This window comes from Opisthocomus hoazin, chromosome 4 (assembly GCF_030867145.1).
Source record: "Opisthocomus hoazin isolate bOpiHoa1 chromosome 4, bOpiHoa1.hap1, whole genome shotgun sequence".
Lineage (NCBI taxonomy): Eukaryota > Metazoa > Chordata > Aves > Opisthocomiformes > Opisthocomidae > Opisthocomus > Opisthocomus hoazin.
Genome location: NC_134417.1, coordinates 47,584,655 through 47,605,643, shown reverse-complemented (window position 1 = coordinate 47,605,643; position 20,989 = coordinate 47,584,655). Strand labels below are relative to the sequence as shown.

At 39.7% G+C, this 20,989-nt stretch overlaps 1 protein-coding gene across 3 annotated transcripts in view; it reads left to right on the top strand.

Annotated features, from left to right (window-relative positions):
- The window catches only part of ANO10 (anoctamin 10), a 131,797-nt gene that overhangs the window by 95,462 nt on the left and 15,346 nt on the right, over positions 1-20,989 (top strand). Inside the window, exon 13 of one of the 3 annotated variants that reach the window (XR_012763737.1) lies at positions 10,429-10,517. The exons of 1 other annotated variant lie outside the window; for it this stretch is intronic. Coding sequence is in view for 1 of the 2 variants with exons in the window: in XM_075418934.1 (XP_075275049.1) it covers positions 10,452-10,517 (66 nt within the window). In the remaining variant the exon portion in view is untranslated. The remainder of the gene's footprint in view (positions 1-10,428; positions 10,518-20,989) is intronic. One more of the 3 variants, XM_075418934.1, reaches the window with a different exon arrangement.

Sequence of the window (20,989 nt, the reverse complement as noted above, 5' to 3'; positions counted from 1 at the left end):
TTGGTAGCAACAGGGTTATAATGCAAGTAAAATTAATGATATTTTCATAAGACTTTCTTAAGCATAGAAAGATTTGCACCCAGTCATAGCAGAACAGATTGTGTTCAGACATAGTTTTGCAAGTGTATTTTAAACATTAATTCCTTAATGCTGGACCTTTCTCCAGAGTTTGTTTCTGAAAATGACTTTCAGTATAAAAGTATTAGCAAAACCAAAATAAATTATGATCCTTCAAGAAAAAAAGTAAAACCAAACCCCCATTCGTTTGGGAAGGTGACTTTTGTGTCCCCATTTGTGACTCACTGAAGGCGAGATGACCACAAGTCTGCCTGGTTTGCAGATAAGTTAAGCTATTAAATATGGGACCCCTGAGAGCTAAAGGTATAAATATAAACTTTTAAATAGATATGGGTATGATGTGGTGGTAGCTGACAAGATATGATCTCAATGAGAAAACATGGAGTAAGGGGATAGGATGAAAACTAGGTTAAAAATGTTCCTACTGTAAGAATACTGCAGCTACATCAGGCTTTCATAGTGTCAGAACCCAGAGGGGATCCCAATTGTACGTGAACTGGTTTGAATACAAGGGAAGAGGCTATTCCACTTCCCATATAAATGAGAGCAAAGTGTACAGTGAGATTTGTTTTCAAGAACTCTGGTAACCAGCTTTCAACGGGACATTCGTGTGTCTGTAGTTACAGACTTTGAAGTGATGGTTGCAGCTGTTACTGAGAAGGTGAAGGACTAGAGCAAGAGAAAAAATGAAATCTCTTGTCTCATTAGAAATCCTTTCAAAGCAAACAATCCCAAAAGATTACACTTTCCATAATTTGATAATGAAACTTTCTTTATAGAACTGAATAGAGCTTGGTGATAAAACAAGTAGTATTTGTTGCAAGCAGCTGTGGACTTCTACGTGCCTATCACATTTTAAATAGCTATTGGATGGGTGGAATTGTTGCTCTTTCTTTTCCAGAGCTAGACAGAGGAGGACTGTGTTGCAGGTGGTTTCAGGCTTTGAATGCCGCTGGCTCTTGAGGTGTCCTACTGGGGACACCTGCCTGGCAGGTGGTGCAAGTGGTTGGCTCAGTTGAATTACTGTCCCCTAGGAGCCACTGAGGTCCCACAAGCTGGACAGCATATAGCAGCATTTGGGTTTTGGCTTGGGGTTTTTCTGCCACTCATAATTTTCTAGAACAAGTTATCAATTCGTATTTCAATTACATTCTTGTAATTTGTGCATGTTATTTGGCAGCTCGGTTTTGTCCACTTGCTCTCTTTTGCTGATTCTCAAAATTTGAGCTAATGCACAAATTTCAAGGTAGTGAAATTTGTGCTGAGGAAAACCTTCCAAGTGAACAGATGGATGTGAAGCAGCTTAGTCCAACAAAGGTGGTTTTATTTGTTTTAACTCCAGTGCATCAGAACGCGTCTGCAGACTCTACATATGTTCATCTGTGTTAGCTGAAAAGTAATGGTGTCTGATGACATAGGTACCTCTATTGTATCAGAGTAGGCACTACCCACTTGTTCATAGATAATTAGCAGATACGTGTTGTGTGTCAACACCCATTTTCTAAGACTTGCTGTATCCATAATATAGGGAACTTTGCTTAAATAATTTTACCCTTTACCAACATCTGAACTGATGTAGACTACATTTAAACATGACCTTTATGAGTTTGGGATTTCACAGAATCGTAGACTAGTATAGGTTGGAAGGGACAGCTAGAAGTCAGCTAGCTCAAAATGGGGATGTTGGGCTGATTGGTACAGCTGAAGCTCCTTATGGACTAGGAAAGATCGTATTTTTAAGATAGAAAGCTTCCTCCAGAGTGACACTTTGTCAGAGGGGTTTTTGGGGTTTTCTCCTCTTTGCTTTGAAAGATTAAAATAAACAAAATTCACTGTTTGTTTTCTGGGACACACTGAACTGTATGTGAGACTTTCCCTTGAGGAAACATGCCAAACGTGTGAAAACAAAAAGCCCACCTCTGTCACTAGTAGAGATGTAGGCGCTCTAACTCCGAAGTGAATATACATGTGTGGCAGGACAGTGCCAGCAAAATTTAGTCTATGTATTTTGTAGGCATTATAAGTGAGGAAAGTACTATTTTTACTAATTATTGTGTAATCACAATAATCATGATGGAGATGTATTGTTCAGTGATGGGCACTGCTTGACTGAAATGACACTGGTAAATGATGAGGGACTGCGGAAACTCTGATCCCGTTAACAGAGCGGGATGTCTTCTGGTGTCTGAGAAAGGAAGAGCTACGGCCTCTGCATGTTAAGGGGAAAGGAGATAGTCCCCTTTTTTTCCCCGTGCCAGGTCAGGCAACAGAACCATAACCCTCGGTTGAGTCACTTAGCTAGAAGTGGTGGCTAGCATGGGGTATCAATCAGAAAGAAGTATTAACTTGCCATACCTAGAATGCAGGAGATAAAGATGAGAAAGTCTGCAGAGATTAAGCTCTGATAGTTTTTCTGGCTAATGCACATTTAAGATACGTGTGTGCGAAGAAGTCTGTGTTTACCATAGGTACATTTATAAGCATTTTGTCCCAGTATCAGCAGTTCTTTTTAATACACGTACAAATGATTCTCTTGAGTTATGTGACAGTCTGAAACAGCAGTTTGTAACCTTTGCTGCCATAATATAGGGAAGATTATTTAGTGACATGAGTCTTGTAAGACTCAATCTGTTTAGCTGGTCAGGAAAAGGGTTGAGAGATGCCTTATTAGGTATGTATGCGTTCACTAGTGCATGGAAGGATAGTGGGAGACATTTTAATCTTCTTGATAAAAGTGTGATGTGGCCCAGTGGCTGAAATTGGGCATCGCATAAAGGAGGCACAATTCTGTATCTGTGAAAAGAGGTGAGTGTTGGCCCAGATTAGAAATGGAGTGTATCAGGGACAAAATAAACTTTCATCAAAGATGGTATGCCATCTCTGCCAGCAGCCACAAACAGATGTCTAGAATAGAATGGGAAAGCATGGCAGCTAGGTGGTGTGCTTCCTCCTAAAACTCTCCTACTTTCCAGTCATTTTTAGCTCTGATTTTTCTAAGCCAGATGCAGTTTCTCTGTATTTAGTAATCATCACGGATTTTCCATTCCATGGTGGTGTTCTGTCTCCCTTTGAACCATTTTTAGCTTTAGAGTCCACAGTGTCCTTCGGCAAGAAGTGCTACAACTCATTATTCTTGGTGCTAAGGACATGGGTTGATTATCTGCAGACATCTTAATGTGTTCTAATCAAGTTAGGTGGAAAAATTCTTTAGCTTTTACGTATGAGAGGAGGTATTTGGCTGAATTATCATGGAGGTCCTTTTGGCTTCTGGAATCTGTGAATTTGAGTTTCTGTAATTTTATTTAATAGGCATTGTGGAAAACATGACAGCCTGATTTGCTTTTAGCTTGTTAATGATGCTTGCAAATTTGCTTTAAGACAATTAGTATAATCAAATCATGTGCTTCAGGGCTTTAGCTAGCTCCTTTTTTCCTCTGTTTGTGTCTAGATGGCCAAATAATGTGAGTTAGTCCTCTTTCTTGGAGGCCAGGTTAACATTTTGCTAACACAATGAAAGGCAGACTGATTACCAGATTTGGGGAAATTCAATTTGGCAAGATTCTTGCAGTTTCTGGTCTTCCACTATGGTATGGTACGTGAATCAGTTTACGTAATTTGTTCCTTGCCACCATAGGGGGGATATTAGGTGCTGAGTGTACTTTACTGTCCTTTTCCATGGAAAATCATTTAATCTGCCTAAAACTGAAAAGTCTGAGAATTGTCAGTTTGGTAGTTGTCGTTAGATGAGATATGAAGGAGTTGGTAGTGGTTGATCTCATCGCCTGTTGTGTCTTTGAAGTATACTGAGCAGTCATACCGCGACACAGCAAGTGACATCGTTTAGTTTCTTAAAATAACTGAGGTCATTTCTATCACTTGGGACTGGGACACTCAAAAGTGCATCTTCCAAACTGTTAACTTTTTAAAAGAAGAAAATATCGCATTGATGAGGAATAGGTTTATATTGCTTAATATATTTATTTTCACATATGACACATAAAATTGTGTTGTGCATCTAAAATTCTGATTTAATTGTAAATATAAAGTAAATACTCCATTAGTAACTAGCTATATTGGCTTTCTTATCAGAGGCATTTATGTGTAGAAGGGTTAAGTGCTTGTTTCATGACAGGAGCGCTCAGAAATACCGACAGGTTGAATCTTTCTGCTGTTTGGGATCTCCTGCATTTCAAGGGAGACACTTTGCTTGGGGAGTTCTGGCCAGCACCTCCATAACACACAGTCAGATTTCTGCAGCCCGTGCTTTCTGCCTAGCAGTTGAGTTACATCTTTCCTTTGTAACTACTGCATGCCTGTATTTTCTTAAAGGCATCTCTGTAGTCACAATTGGCAATTTTTTAGAAGTTCAGCTGAATATAGGCAGCTGCTTTCCTTGGAGTAGATGCATTTAACAGTTACTGTCTTTCCTCTAATGTGTTGCGTGCATAATGTTTTCCAGCAAACATTCATCATACTGGGTAGCTTTGAGGGCAGAAGTGTTGCACTGCGATAAACATTTGAGAGTCCGCTTTAATGCCCAAAGCCTCTTAGTTTTTTTAGGTCAAATTATCTTGTATCGTTGGACTGTGTTTCTAGGCATGCTACTGCTAAATGCTACTTTTTTAATTCGACTTCTGTGTTATATTTTTGTTGACAAGGTTAAAGAGAGGATATCTCACAACTGAGGTCCCAACTTGAATGGCAAGAACAAGACAGTGGTTCTACTTTCTTACAGCTGGCACTGAAGAAGAATGCTAGTTGTACTATATGTACAATATTACCTATGCTTTTTGTATTCTGCCAGTGTCAGTGTAATAATACTGGTGCAAAATGAGGATGTTCCATTACAACGGTGTGTTAGGAGTTAAAATTTTTGTTGACCAGAATGTATGAGTTTGTCATTTACACTTTTAGTTTTCTGACTTTATTTTACAAATACTGTTTTCTGTAAGCTGTAAATAATAAGCAAACATGGTTTGCAGAAGAAAAAAAAAAAAAGCATTATGTACTGTGTAACTATCGTAGAAAAGACAAATAGAACTCATTTTCTTCAGAGCAAAGTGCCTTGGTTTTTGCATTGGTATCAGCCAAGAAAAAATAACTCAGCTGGTAAGGATTGTTTTTTCACAAGATGTTATGTAGCTTTGTTAAGTAGGTGAGTACTGCACAACATATTTCCTTTCTCCTCCTCCTCAGTGAATGACCTCGGGTAATACTTGCCATCACTCAGCTAAAGACTGGATTATTGGGGACCAAGAAGAAACATTTGTAAAAACACTGGTTTCTCCTGCTGTGAAACAGTGGCTGTAGTGTGTGCACAATGTTATTTTTCTAAAGTTAGGTTTGCTGGCAGGGATATACATGAAAATGTCTGAAAACCAGACCCCTCATCTGTTTCTGCCGGTAGCTAGCGTGATGCTATTAGTGTCTGTAATCTGGGGACTGCGGGGGGAGCAAGGGAGGATTGTTAGTAGTTTTTTAAAATATCTCCTTAAAAGCTAGATAGTGAGAGAGGTGGAGAGGGAGAGCTGTCGGAGTGTCAAATATCCGGGAGATGGTTTGGCTGTCAGCATATATGGAAGTTATGTAAGGTGTGTAAGCACATTGCATAAGTGCTCCCCGGTGCTCCAGGTCACCGGCTGCTCTTCCAAAACTAAGCCCTGCCTCACTGAAACCAGCCCTGAGACACAGGCAGCACACTGGGAAAACTGGCATCTGCATTATTTCTGCAGCAGTGGCAGCATGTTTGCATGAGATTATGCGTATGGATATATTTGAAAGTAATAGAATGATTTATAAGAACAACAAAATCAAATGCCCGTGAGAAATTAATTGAATTTTATTTTGACTGAGTATCAGTTTAGAAGAGCAGATCACGTACAAAAGTTTGTATTGCAGTGGAATATGTTTCGATACAGGGAAATGGTGGGGAGATTTTAGGTCCAGCAGGAACAACCTGCTGTATACACAGTCCAAATAAGCATTGCTTTGCATTTGGAAAAAAAGAATTGCAGCTCAGCTTTTGCTAGCTTTTTTCATACTGCTAGTAAAATCTTCTGTAGATTTAACTGCAGTTCTCCTGCAGGTAGAAGCATGGATATTTCTCTAGGGAGGGGGAAAAAAAGAAAAGTGGGGGAAAATCTGTTGAGGCCTCTTTAATCCATCACAGTTTAAGATCAAGACTGAAAGGTGTTTGATGGTGATGAACCTTCTCCACTCTCTGAAGCACATTTTAATGATAGCAGTAAGAACTCTACACTGCCCTAGTGAGGCCTCATCTAGAGTACTGTGTCCAGTTCTGGGCTCCCCAGTTCAAGAAAGATGAAGAGCTACTGGAGAGAGTCCAGCGGAGGGCTACGAGGATGATGAGGGGACTGGAACATCTCCCCTACGAGGAGAGGTTGAGGGAGCTGGGCTTGTTCAGCCTGAAGAAGAGAAGGCTGCGAGGGGACCTTATAAATGCTTACAAATATCTAAAGGGTGGGTGTCAGGAGGATGGGGCCAAGCTCTTTTCAGTGGTGCCCAGTGACAGGACAAGGGGCAATGGGCACAAACTGAGGCACAGGAAGTTCCGTCTGAACATGAGGAAGAACTTCTTCCCTCTGAGGGTGACGGAGCACTGGAACAGGCTGCCCAGGGAGGTTGTGGAGTCTCCTTCTCTGGAGATATTCAAGACCCGCCTGGACAAGGTCCTGTGCAGCCTGCTGTAGGTGACCCTGCTTCGGCAGGAGGGTTGGACTAGATGACCCACAGAGGTCCCTTCCAACCCCTACTATTCTGTGATTCTGTGATTCTGTGAACTCGACTCTTCATGCTTCGGTCAGATAGCTGCAGCACCTTCTTGACAGTGTGCCAGATTTAATTTATATTACAGGTTAAATGGTTTAAATCACTGTATTTGGTAACTGTAGCAGATAGCAGATGCGAACTCTGCAAGATGTTCTCTTTCTCTGAAGTTGTTGGAAAGATTGAATTCAGCTTTGAGAAGGAGTACACTTCTTCATCCCTCAGCCTTCTCTCCAAAACTCACTCAGAGGTGAGGGAGATGGCAGAATACCTTCATACAGGTGCCATGGGGTCTTCAAAAGGAGCTTGTTTTCATTGAGATGTTCTGGAATGCAGATGACATGTCCTCTCTATAGATTCCAGAGGCCAAGTACTAACAGAGTGCTATGATGGTCACTGTCCAAACAAACCAGGAGCAGTATCAGTTCCACTCTGTCCAGAAACACTTTGCTCTGGTCTTGGGATATTCAACATTAAGCTGAAGCCTCTGTACGTGCCAAACATCTAACTAAACTAAACGCGGTTTTTATTAGAGATATCTCTTGGATGTTGCATCCTGTAATCACACTGGTCTTGAAAATCCTGAGAAAAAATGATATGCCTAAGGATCCATTACTGTGATGCAGGTTTGTGATAGTACTCTGCTAATATGTAAGTTCACCCTATAACCCCATTACCTCTTCTGCCTGACCCTGCTTCACAGAACTGCCGCCGGGGTCTGCATTCATATCCACTGTTGCTGCATCTGGGGTGTTACAGCAGGTTAATAACGATTCATTGCCAGAGTTAGAGGCAGTTCAGCTGTAGGTGAGAACCACCTTCTCCATCAAAGAACAAAATTTTGTGTGGAGTGACTTGCTAAGTAAAATGAAGGATTCTGTCTGTTGGCAGTCTAATGTTAATCACTAACCTCCTGCGAAAAGCTTTCTGCTCTTTCAGTCTGTTGGCTGGTCCAAGAGTAATTGCAGCTTTCCGTTAACTCTGCGAAGAAACATTTGGCAGAAGTTGCTGCAGCGTGTTTTCCTACTTCAGTGCCATAAAACTCATTTTGTCACCTCCCAATTGGTGGGATCTCATAGTCTAGTTTGTGAGCAACTGCTTTTTGCTTTGTTAGTGCAAACTGAGTTTTGTGTCTTTTCCCTGAGGAAAATCTCTGTTCTGATTTCCTGTATCTAGGAAGATGGGCCCATGAAGCCATCCTGCAGTCCCTGTTCGGTTGAAGTGGAACATTTCATAGAATCATAGAGTGGTAAGGGTTGGAAGATCATCTGGTTCCAATCCCCCTGCCATGAGCAGGGACATCTTTCACTAGACCAGGTTGCTCAGAGCTCCAACCAACCTGGCCTTGAACACTGCCAGGGAGGGGGTATCCACAGCTTCTCTGGGCAACCTGTTCCAGTGTTTCACCACCTTCATGGTGAAGAATTTCTTTCTAATATCTAATCTAAATCTGCCCTCTTTCAGTTTGAAGCCATTCCCCCTTGTCCTATCACTACACACCCTTGTGAAAAGTCCCTCTCCATCCTTCCTGTAGGCCCCCTTGCAGGTACTGGAAGGCTGCTGTAAGGGCACCCTGGAGCCTTCTCTTTTCCAGGCTGAACAGCCCCAACTCCCTCAGCGTTTCCTCATAGGAGAGGTACTCCAGACCTCGGATCATCTTCGTGGCCCTCCTCTGAACCCGCTCCAACACATCCATGTCCTCCTTATGTTGGGGGCCCCAGAGCTGGACACGTTACTCCAGATGGGGTCTCACGAAAGTGGAGCAAAGGGGCAGAATCACCTCCCTTGACCTGTTGGTCCCGCTTCTCTTGGTGCAGCCCAGCATACAGTTGGCCTTCTGGGCTGCAGGCGCACGTTGCTGGCTCATGTTGAGCTTCTCATCCACCAGTACCCCCAAGTCCTCCTGAGGGCTGTTCTCGAGCCACTTTCCACCCAGCCTGTACTTGTGTTTGGGATTACCCCAACCCACGTGCAGGACCTTGCACTTGGCCTTGTTGAACTTCATGCGGTTCATGCAGGCCCACCTCTCCAGCCTGTCAAGGTGCCTCTGAATGGCATCCCTTCCCTCCAGTTTATCAACCATGCCACACAGCTTGGTGTCGTTGGCAAACTTGCTGAGGGTGCATTCAGTCCCACTGTCCATGTCGCTGACAAAGATATTGAACAGCACTGGCCCCAGTACTGACCCCTGAGGCACACCACTTGTCACTGGTCTCTGGTCTTTTTCACGCACATTTCACACACACATCCTGTCTGCGTGGTAACTCGTTGCTAGTCACTGGGAGAGAGATCTCTGTGGACAGATTCTTAAAGAAGAATAATTATTTACATGTTGCAGTAAGTAATAGCTTGTTCTTCAGGATGTATAGCCTATGTTCATCGTGCTGCACTCTGATTATTTGCCTCAACAGAGTTTTCTACCTTACTGATTCCTTATCGATAAAGAAACGGGGAGCTGGTTGTTCCTTCTCCAGGACAGCCAGACCACAACAATTATGGGTGTCAAGTGTATCACTAGTGAAATTCAGATGACAATGCAACTTAAAGAATCACTTAAAAGTAATGCTTCTTAAGCAGTTAGTTTGTAGGTAAACAAGGGGCAAACAAGATAACTCAGTGTTCTAGTTCTGTACATCAGTCTGCAGCCAGACTGTTACTTTTCTCTGCCAAAAAAAGTCCCTGACTATGAAATCTATGTGGTTTGTGGGGATTGTTTGGTGTAAAAATGGTCTCCTCCCCTTCCTGCCCTATTCTCTCAAATTTTGTACCTGCTTTTCTTCTTATTCTGTCCATTGTGCTTTCTTCTGAAAGGGGTTTTGTCTTTATTTATTTTGGTGTGTAGACTCTTCTAGTCTTTTCAGTTTTGCATTTCTTTGCTTTACTTAATGTTTATAACCTCCATGGGAGAGACTTTGTTAGGCTGTAATGCAGTGAGTTTCATGAACCTGATTTAATAAATACACTCTTTGCCTTGTTGTAGTTCACCCTGAACTCCAATCAGCTGTTAGGCATTTTAAAGTCCCTGTACAGTGAGTATTTTGAAAACATCCATTTATTTGCCACTAGGAGTGTTCCACAGCTCTATACATAGTGACAATGGAATTAATCCAGGAAAAGAAATGAGCTGAAAAAAGTCATTTAAGTACCCATGCCGGCCTTGCTCCAGTAGGCAGTTTGCTTACATTGCTTTTATTAGGACACAAACGAAGAACTAAGGAAGAAAAGAATCTATTCTGAATTGTGCTGTTCGCTCATCACAATATTCAGTATTTGAACAAAATCTCCCAGCTTCTCAACTAGATGAAATTGCATTTTATCTAGCCTCATTGTACACACATTTTGGTTATAGCACTCAAAATACTCAGTTCTCGAAGGCCTTCACTTCAGTGAGAACAGAATGTGCTGTTTTGGAAAGAAAGCCGGGTGCAAACATAATTGAATGCTGAAACCTGAAATTGAAAGTTAAGGGAGGTGGAGTAGTGACAGGAAAGGTAGTTGCACATGGCATGCTTGTAAGATGTTCCTTTGTTTGCTTTTTTATTCCATGGTGGTACCAAAATCAAGCAATTTCACTGTCTTCATGGTAGAAAAAAACAATGAACGATTCCTGCCTTCATCATCATGTTGAAATGTACATGGAGTTGAAATTAACTGTGAGTTCTTTCATTTCTATTTGAAGTACATCTGTATTTTCCTAATAAACTAACTCCTCTGCATATGTACACATCCTTATACACCCGCACGTGCATATGGGTCTGTACATAACTGTAAATCCTTTATAACTGCTTCTTCGTAATACTGAATCAGCTTGTCAGTGACAACTTTGATGGTGATTGTGATACTGAATCATTCTGTAGCTGCTTTATTTAGCTTATCTTTAGTTCAGGTTTTTTAAAGTATTAATTTTTTCCCTCTGGGTATATGTGGAGCTTATGGCCCTGATACTGCATATGCTTACGTGGAAATGTAATTTTACCTATGTGAGCTGTTCTGCCTCTTGTAAGATAACTTTCGGGTGTCTTTTTGAGATAGAAATTCTGCAGTTTGATTGGAAAGGTTAGGCTGGTCATGAGAAATTTTTAGATATATTAAGCCCTGGAATATTGGAGTAGAGTCTAGTTTGATTTCACCATCTGGGAACAGAGAATGCAGATTTAAGACAGTCAAGCCAGTGATTCTTTTACAGCTGAGTGGAAACCACAGTTTCTGAGGGCTGGACTGATGAATGGATGGTCTGTGGTTGTGCTTTGTAACTACTAAACTAAAAAAAGATTACAATAATGTTGTGAATCCGTAAGTAATATGAAATAGTATAATGTTATTTTCCAGGCAAGGCTCAATTAAAATAAGAAAAGCATCATTGCACAAATGCAAGGATCTTCACATTTATATTGCTTTGAGAAGATGCAAAATGCTGGATAAACTTTGTGCACTTTTATACACTCAAGATTTTAGCTACTTTGGCTGTTGGACAAAGGACAACGTTTCTGTGCTGTCTAAGGACAATTCTAATGCCTGGTATAGCCATCTGTACAAATATTTGCTATACACCTTACATCACTGAAGTCAGTGGATAGGTATAGAAGTTCAGGAGCCCTGTGTGAGGAAGAAAAAATATTTTAACAGCATAAACCTCCTATAACTAATCGGAAATATTTGCATAGTACTAGCATTTTGCTATTATAGCCAATACAATTAAAAAGTAAAATATCTGTGCTGAATATTATATAGGCATACTGGGAGAATTTGCTTTAGATGTGCTAGTCTCCCCTGTTCCTCGAAGAAAAGCAGGAAAAAGTAGTTCCTCTGGAAGGTGATTCAGAACAGGAACCTAACTCTGAGTTAGGACCTATCTGTGAAGCACCTACCCGTCTCTGTTAACTCTACATGGAGCATCTCGGTACAAGTCTCCCTTAGGGTAAAGCGTGGATGTCTTCATGGATAGACACCATCTAAGAACCTGGTCTGTAATATAAATCCTGCTTGAAAATGAAAGCATTTGTATTTTGACCAAGTAAGGGACAAAATTAGACATGTTGTAGCATGTTGTAGCATGTTGTAGCATGTTGTAGCATGTTGTAGCATGTTGTAGCATGTTGTAGCATGTTGTAGCATGTTGTAGCATGTTGTAATTTACTTGAGGATGAATAATGGGGCCTATTAACACAAGGCTGAATTTTAGCTTCAGAAAATATGAGTATCTTCCCTATCAAAGGTCCTTGGTAGTGTCTATTCGTATCTTTTATTAAGCTTTCTTTAAACAATATGGTTTGACTGAAATGGATGAATGGAATGTATTTTTAAGTGGTAGTCCTCATTTTTACAAATACTTTGTCTAATCATAGATACATATAAAAAAATTGTGCATAAAAATAGAGCATAGGATGGTTTTGCTTGTTATCCTGCTTATTTTTTTATAAATATCTGGTATCAGTTTAAAGAACATTAGGACAGAAATTATTTGTATCCACTTATTTGCTTATGCCTAAAGGTTTTTCCATTTTCACTTTTGGGTTTGTTTCTTAATCACCCTCTTATGCAGAGGGAAAGTATACAACTGAGTTTCCTGCAGAGTATTACACAAGAATGATGTTGTACACCAAGGGCAGTGCAAATAAAAAAAAAGAGAGAAGTACACTGTTGTCAGAGAACGGCATTGCAAACAGTTTCTCTTCTGATCTTAAAAACTTTTGCACCTGCACCAGGTACAAAATCAGCAATTGGAAATTTGACTGAATTGCTTGAAATGAACACACTGAAGAGCAGTCTTTGTTTCCAAGGCAACAATCAGCTTTGTTCCTAAGGTCACAAGAGGTGTTTAAATAACAAGCCTGGCTTCAGAGAACATCTTGCTAAATTTAAAATTTACATTCATTGAGAATATATGGAACTACAAAACCTTCAGGATGTAGAGTACAGCTCTCAGTGCATCTTTACTCAGTCAGAACTGACTCCTACAAAACATATTCCCTTCCCAACACCAGGTTCTAAACATGTTACCGTTCATGCCACATTTCCAATTTTTCACTGTGTCTATTATGAAAGACAAATAGTGATATCTGTAGCTAAGATAATCTTAATACTTTGTGTTACATTAAACTACAATATTAGAATGATAGCAAAAATTAGGCTCTGGAGGACATGGAAAAAAAAAAATCAGGTATTTTGGCCAATCTGATCACAGTTAGATCTAATGAAGATCTCTTGGCACCCAGGAAGACATGATCATGATGACTCATTAATGCCTTATCATGGTTTTATGAAATGTTCATTATACGTCAGAAGTGATTTTTCTCAGGATACTTTTTACAGATGCTTGTGGAGAGCTTTTCCATACTTGTGTGGGAGCATGAAAGAACAAACAGTGATTTTTGAGGGAGAAGCATGCTATGAAGGAAATAACGACGGCATTTCCTTGGCAAAGTGGTGAGAAGAGTTAGCTCTCCATGTCAGAGTGGAGCAAGTGGATGAGGAGTAGATGATAAAACTGCTGAAAGTCAGAAGAAGTTAGTTTAATCCAAAGGAGTAGTAAGCTGAAAAGAACAATAATAAAGTCAAAAGGACAAATTTGAAAGATTATTTTAATAGTTACATTTATGGTGGTTGGGTTTTTTTTAGTGAAAGAGTGAGGGATGAGTGCAGGCATAAAAACTCCAGAGATTCAGCTGACATGGAGACAGAGGAATTTGGTGTTGGGATAGGTTTCACATTTGCGAGTGATTCTTTGCTCTTGTTAAACATTTTATTTCATGAATGTGCAGATTAAAATTCTTCACAGATTTTGGAGATTTGTCTAGCTTCTGAGCTGAAGAGTAGATTTGGAAAATAATGATCTTGAGGCAGCACTATTGGGGAGAAGCGATTTACTGAAGAATGTAAGTATTTCTGCAAATCCTTGGAGACAGAATTCTCAAATTACAGTTTCTAATTCCATGAAAATATACTAACTTGAAATTGTAACCTATTTAAAACTCTTTATACAGAAAAGTTTGATTTGTTTGGGAGGTTTATTAATCAGCAGATATACTTCTCTGAGAGCTATCGTTATAATGGGTTTGAAAGCCTTAATTGTGTTCTAAAATATAGGTATTAAAACCTGGGTAGCTTTCCTGTTGAGTCTAAATGGTGAAATATACAAATAGGTTTCACGTCGTTACCTTTTACAAGAGTCAAGAAGCACAGAAGTCTTCAGCTGGAATAATCAGCTCAACTCCGTTAGATTCGAGAGCCTCCCACTCTGCAGAGATCTATCCCAGAGGGGTGTTTTGGTTATGTTTGATGCTTAAAACACCGAACGTTTTGAAAGGCCTTCTAAAACTCTAAACAGCGTGAATCATCAATACCAAAATGGAGACTGAAGGTTTGTTAATGATACAATGATTGTAAAGTGGGATGAAAGTGAGAAGTAGTAAGTTGAAGGGAACTTGCTGAACCACAGTTTTCCTCCTTGTGCTCTGGATCATTATTCAAGGTTGCACTGCAATTTTTATTTCCCCCCCAATATTCCTACCTCAGTCTGTGATAAGCTAGATGATGTTCAGTGAGTGAGGTTGCTTTACCTAAACTTGGTTTTATTTTCAGTGTTGAGTAGCCAGGTGAAAACTTTCTTCTCTATTTAGAACCTAACCGCTGTTCCTTCATTTACATGTTGTTTGTTATTCAGGATACACAGTTCCTCCATACACAGTATTGAGCACAATCAATACTTAAGCAGTGTAAATTTGGAATTGTCTCATCTGCAGATAAATGGTAGTTCTACATAAGTCTTGGATCTTCAAAATTGTAATTACACTCACTACTTTTTGTTTCTCTGTTGCCTGCTTAATGTATTCTGAGTTGTGAAGAGGGTGGGGACTTTGCAGAAATAATGTATGATAATATAATCAAAAGCTGAAAGTGGGATTTTCAGAAAAGATGGTGGATTAAGTGTCTTAATTTCCACTGTCTATCACTGCAGATTATGTGTGGCCTTCAGAAATTTTTTAAAAGTTCACCTTTCATTTATTTCAATTGCCAGATACAAAACTGAATCAATGCTATTTATGATCTTTAGCCTCAAGTAACTTTTATCAGACTGGCTAAGGCTGATTTTTTAGGTGTACATCCTCCGTAACAACCTGTGCAATCCAGGTGTTACTCGTAACTGCAAACAACTGGAAAGGTATTCACTTCATACAGCAAGTGAACCGCTGCGTCCTGAGTGTTGTTTGACTGGGGACAAGACCTGGCAGTGGGCTTGGAAGAGACAACACATGTTTCTGCTTTGCTAAGTCTAGCTCACTAACTCTTCTATGCTGTAATCGTTCGTAAATGCGTTTGCACTATAAATCTTGTTTTATTACAAGTCTCTTCTGTTTTGTATGTTGTACAGTATGATTGTTTGCAATATAAGGAAATCAGTTAACAAAATGCTAAATTACTTTTATCCTGGGAGGCGAGATTCCATGGTAATTTAGATTCTGATGAATCAGCTAGATGTTTAATATACTCTTCTAAAATCTTTTCTAAAACACACTTGTCTTCATTGAGCTGTCTGGTGCTCATCAGATGCTACATGTGATGAAAGAAGTGGTTTGATACATAGAAGTAGGAAGACGCATAGTTGTTTATTGAGGTATGTCATTTAAATTTACTGTAAATTCAAAATAGTGTGAAATGCATGAAAAAGACTACAGTGCTTGCTTATGTGGCAATCTTTCTGCTGTCTGTATACTATAATGTAATTTTCTTTGTAGTGTTTTATGCTTTTACATGTTTCAGAAATTTCAAAGTTGTGTAGTATAAATGCTTACACTAGCTTCTAAATATAAATAAGCTTAAAAATAAATCCTGCAAAACTGCAATGATCCATTTAATAAAGTACCCATTTTTGTAAATGGCCTGAAAGGAGTGGGTGAAAATAGTGTGACACATCATGTGGGCTTAATCTGTTTCGTATAAATTTGCTGTGAAAGCTCTAGTTCAATATAGATAATGTGCAATCTGTTCTAAACATCCAGTTGTACAGTAAGGGTAATTTGTGGGAGACAGTTATGGATCTCAAGAGCCCTTTCATCATTCAGAGTATTGAATTAATCTCCTCGTAAATGCTCATTCAGAAGGTGCCAGAAGACTGCTCTGTTTGGTTGCCATGGCAGATATTATTCTCCTGGCTCCTTGGAGAGCTAAATTTGTATAAACTGTGAGTGTTTTCAAGTTTATCAAAGCAGTAAGCTGTAGTTACTCTGATTTTTGTTGTTTTTGACAGTTTCCTTCTGTCATCTGCTCGCATTAATTTTATTCTTTTAAAAAAGTTCTAAAATTTCTTTACCTGCTTGCTCTATCAAATAGAACAATAACTTTCATTTAGAAACAAGAAACAGTGAAAAAGTCTTTTTTTAGATAAAAATAAAAAGAAATCAGAAGATTCAGTAGCTGTGTGCCAAGAGATGAGTGAAAATGGCAGAACTCTCCGATAAACGCAGGTTGTAAGCAGGGAAAGGAATCAAAATACTTTGCTCAAGTCTGTACAGGGGCAGATACCATTAGGGAGATTGGACTGATTTCTTATACGATAAGCTTTTCCGTTTGCGTGTTCCCATGTTACACACAATCTGCTTATGAGCAGCAGCACTAACGAAGCCTGATTTTCTCACAATTTATGTTCTGTCTTTCCTGAACCTACGTACAACTGTGTGTACGTCCTGATTAAAGACCTGGCAGCTACTTGCTGGACAGTAGAAGGAATCGAGTTGCAGTTGTGTTTTCATTGATAAAATACTGGTTTGGATTTCCCTTCATACCAAGTTACTGATTTTCATAAAATAGAGAGGCACTTAGTATCCTTGAGACCTCTGCAAATTGATGACTTTTGTTGCAATCGGCTGGTGGCTGAAAAGTTAATTCGTGGTCCCTTCCCCCATGGCCCCGGCCCCCGAGACATCCGATTCAAAAGAGACATGATGTCACTGTGAAAGTTGCAGATTTTAGGAGACAGTTGTTGGCCACTACTGAAATTCAGAGACTAGCTTGAGCTTTAAAGAAGAATTATTTAACAATTATTCTGCCGTAATACATCCTGTCTGTTCAAGGTGTGTGGTTATGTTTGTTGTTTGCTTGTCCAGATGTCTATTACAATGTGGATGCACATGTGCTTTGGACACTTGAGCTTGAGGGGTTTTTTTTATGTTTTTGTTACTCGAGATAATTGTACTCAACATAAGTCCATCGCTAGGGAGACTAACTGGATAATAAGAGTTTGCAATAACATACTTGCCTGCACACACATCAGCGTTCAAATTACAGTGTTGACCTCACAGAAAATTCTGTGGTCCCGACATCTGAAAAGTAACCCCCTTGTTGACTGCTCTGTTAGCAAACTCTTCCCTTTCAGAGACAGCCAGGCGCAAAGCTGTTCTTGGCGATCCTGTGTTAGCTGTGCAGCTGAAAGACTCTCAGATCTAACTCCTAATCAACTGTGAATATGTCGGAGGATACTGCTTTGAATCAGTGAGAGTGTGAATGATCGTATGGACAAGCATTGAAGGGAGAAAATGAAGCTACCCATTAATAATTGGAGTTGTCAGAAGTGTTTTGTCGGTATGCAAATTTACCATTTACCTACTTCCAAGTCCTTTTCAGTCTAGCATGAGAGGACAGGGCATATATAAACTCTTTGGGTACTGGATAAGCAAGAACGTATTCGTACTCTACTTTGTTAAGAATATGGATCCACAGTGTGAAACTGTGTAGGGATAGCATGTGCTAGTCTTCTGGAGGGTGATATTTGGTGTGTGTACAAAATGTAAAAATACTCAGAACAAACCTGAGGGGAAGGCAGATTGTAGAGAACTGAGAAACTGAGAGTAGGATGATATGTCATAAAGCACTGAAAAAGGATGTATAAAATGCATTCATTACCATTGCATTTCCTCTTTAAATCAGATTTGTTTCTAGCACAAGATTGGAGAAAGTGCCATTCTGGACAGAACCTGCGTGCGGTTCAGACTGCCAGCAAATCTGTTACAGACCATCTCATTGAAACAACAGCTGAACTATGAAATGGTTGAATTGTGAAGTGATTAAACAAAGACACATTAACATGAGAAGGTTACTTACGCTAACATGAGGGTTTTTTTCAATATGTAAGCAAAACAGGGAACACATTAAGTGGAGCAAATGAGGCCTGACATGTTCGTGAAGGATTTGTTTTTTAACCATGAGTGTCTGTAACACTCAACATTACGAGCATTGCCTGTTCTTTCTCTCATTCTCCTGTGGTGCATCATAAAAGCAGCATTTCTGCTGCGTTGGAAGTCTCATACACTTCTATGGAAAAGCAGCACAACTTGACATTTGGGAAATGGAAGAGGGTTTGTGTTCAAAGCAAGATGGTTAGGGTCAAAGAGCATGTCAGTCTTTAATTAGTATGCAGCATCCTTTTCAGTTTGCGTGGGGAATATTTTCGATTTATTCATTACATCCTATACTGTAAAAACTGCAAGAATTTGCCAAGCTGAAAGTAACCTTTTTTTATTAGTCATGCAGACGAAGGGATGTTGTACGTTCAACAGATTGTAAAGTACTAAAATGTATTCTGAGGTGTTTTAGAAGGTAGACATCAGTGGAGTTCCCTTAACCTTCCTCATCGTGAAATAAGTATTAAACTGAAGTGTCTGACATCTATTTTTGTCAACTCAATATAATATTATGCTAGGAACTTTCTGAAATCATGCAGAATACCGTAGCTTTCTGTAGACAGGCGTATATACATCATTCCATATGTATCAGACTTGGCATTGCTGTGTTATGGCAGCAATGTTATGTTGCTGTTCTGTGTTTAATTTAAGAGACTGAAGTCTCTGGTATTCAGAGGGAATTTTCATTAAAACCAAATTCATTTATGTACATGGAAGGCATCATACCATTATATAAATAGCTGTATGCTAAACAAAAGAATAAGTTTTCCTGTATGTACGCTCAGCATTGGTTCTCTCTGATGTGCAATTATATGAACTACAAGCAACATGGCATGTGGTGATAGGTAGCTCATATGCAAAAGAGAACACTGTTTAGAGCAGATCTGTTGGTGAGATAATGTCTTTTTGCTTCTGAGAAGCAGGCTGTCAGGAGGTTTCAATAGTTCTGTTAGGCTCTGCATACAAAAGCATGCTTTTTAAGGTGCCAGCTTGTATTAAATGGATTAGAGAAGCCAGGAGGAAAATATCTGGCAAAAGAACTAAATTCAGACAGATACTTTTTAAAGCTTTATTGAATTTTAAAGTTTTAGTAAAATGAATGAAAATTAAATGGAAAAGCAGGACTAGAAAGAAATTTTATAATTTAAGGTACAGTAGTACTCTTTTTTCTTTTTTTTTCTTTTCTGTTGACAGCAAGTAAAACATCAGAAATCATTTCAGAGCGTTATGCTCCTCTGTCGTTTGCTAGGTTATTCACCCAGTAATAGGTGTAATGTGCACTGCTTATGGCTATATATCCTGTGAAATGGATTGAAAAGAGAAAGATTTGCTTTCCTAAGAAGCGTTTGGAGAATCTGAAGTTTCATTGCCTTGTCTGGGTTTTCTTTTTCCTTCTCATTTATAGGCTTTGCTGCTTGCTTTTTGGTTTTGTGGGGTTTTTTTTGAAATTGCTATAGTACTTGAGTCTTTGTTAGAGCTGCATAGCCAGTCTATGAATTTTTTGTCTAACTCCTTTCTTTTCTTAGGAAAATCTTTTTTTTCTTTATATCTGCTCCCTCAGAGGATGATAATATCATCCATATTCCAGCATACTTATTTTCTTTTCTACTGCCTCAATTTTTGTTCCACCTGGAAGATGTAGTTGGAATGTGTGTGGAGAAGCAAGCAGTACGTGGTAGGTCGTTTCTGCAGCGGCGTTGTTTTGGGCGCAGCTGTAGCTGTACTTTCTGCCTTGTTATCTTGGAGCAAGTCTGTCCAGAGCCATATGTACTGCAGAAGTGCAATCTCAGTTGCAGAATCTGCTGCAGTTCTGTGTCCTCTCCTTGGTCCCTCAGAGCAGAGGAGGAAACACTCGAAACATGTCCTGTTTGGGCAGAGATTCTTACCTTGACAGACACTGAAAGTTTCGTAGAGTATTGGTGTATTCTGGAAGAAGAGGACAAGCCAGAAAGGAACATCTCCCAGATAAAACTCTGGAATGAATCATTGGGACAGTTGAGCAGAAAGGATGGAGAGGTGCAGAGAGTAATTATCTCCATTTAGGGAAAAAAAGGAGAAAAAAAAAACCCCAAACACCAAAACCCCAGGGAAAGACAAGAAACGCATTCATATCACAAAGCAAGGATTTTTTTCCTTTCAAAGGTGAAAATCAGTTTTTGATACTAGAGCAAGTGCTTTCTGTAGAGATGTTACATAAGGACAGAGGCCGATTACATTTGATTCCCAGGTAAACAGAGATAATACTAAAACCATTTCTAGAAAAGCTGGGCAAAATGTGTGGTGGTATTTTGAGTGATCTTGCTCTAAAGATGTCCAAAATGGTTGAGCAAACTTGCAGGGATGTGGCCAATCATAGTTCCTTCAAAGATGCCTTAGGATGAGTTCTTAAATTTCGATGCAAAGAAAAGGTTTAGCCGACGTGTGTGCATGCTGACTCCATAGCTTTTGATAGGAAAGAAATGGGAAAAAGCTGCAGGATTTTGAAAGTGTTTGTAACTATTTTGGTAATTCTCATGTAGGAGATGGTACGTCTGCCAGAATGGCCCAGCAAACCCAGGTTGTTAAGATTCAGGTCAGACACTGAGACAAAGGAACTGCCTGTGGTAGGTAACTATTTGTATTGCAGTGGTTGTATAGTTGTGGCACTTAGAGGGCTTACGCACATTAGGACTTCTGTTGCCTTACCTCTCTATAAAAAGGCACAAGTATTAAGTTCCTGCCCCAGAGCGCTTTTTGGACGTCTGTGCTACACATACAGGTCACCATCTGCTTGGCCAGGCAGGTTCCAAAAGCATTGTACAGTGCCGCCTCTGAACTGCTTTTGGTTACCTAGGAAGAGAGAAGAAGAGTTGAAAAAGCTTTGGCAGCAACACAGCCTTAGATGTTTAAAGACAATTTTGCCTCCTATTGGAAGAGCAGGGCTGCCTGAAACAGGACAGGGATTGCTG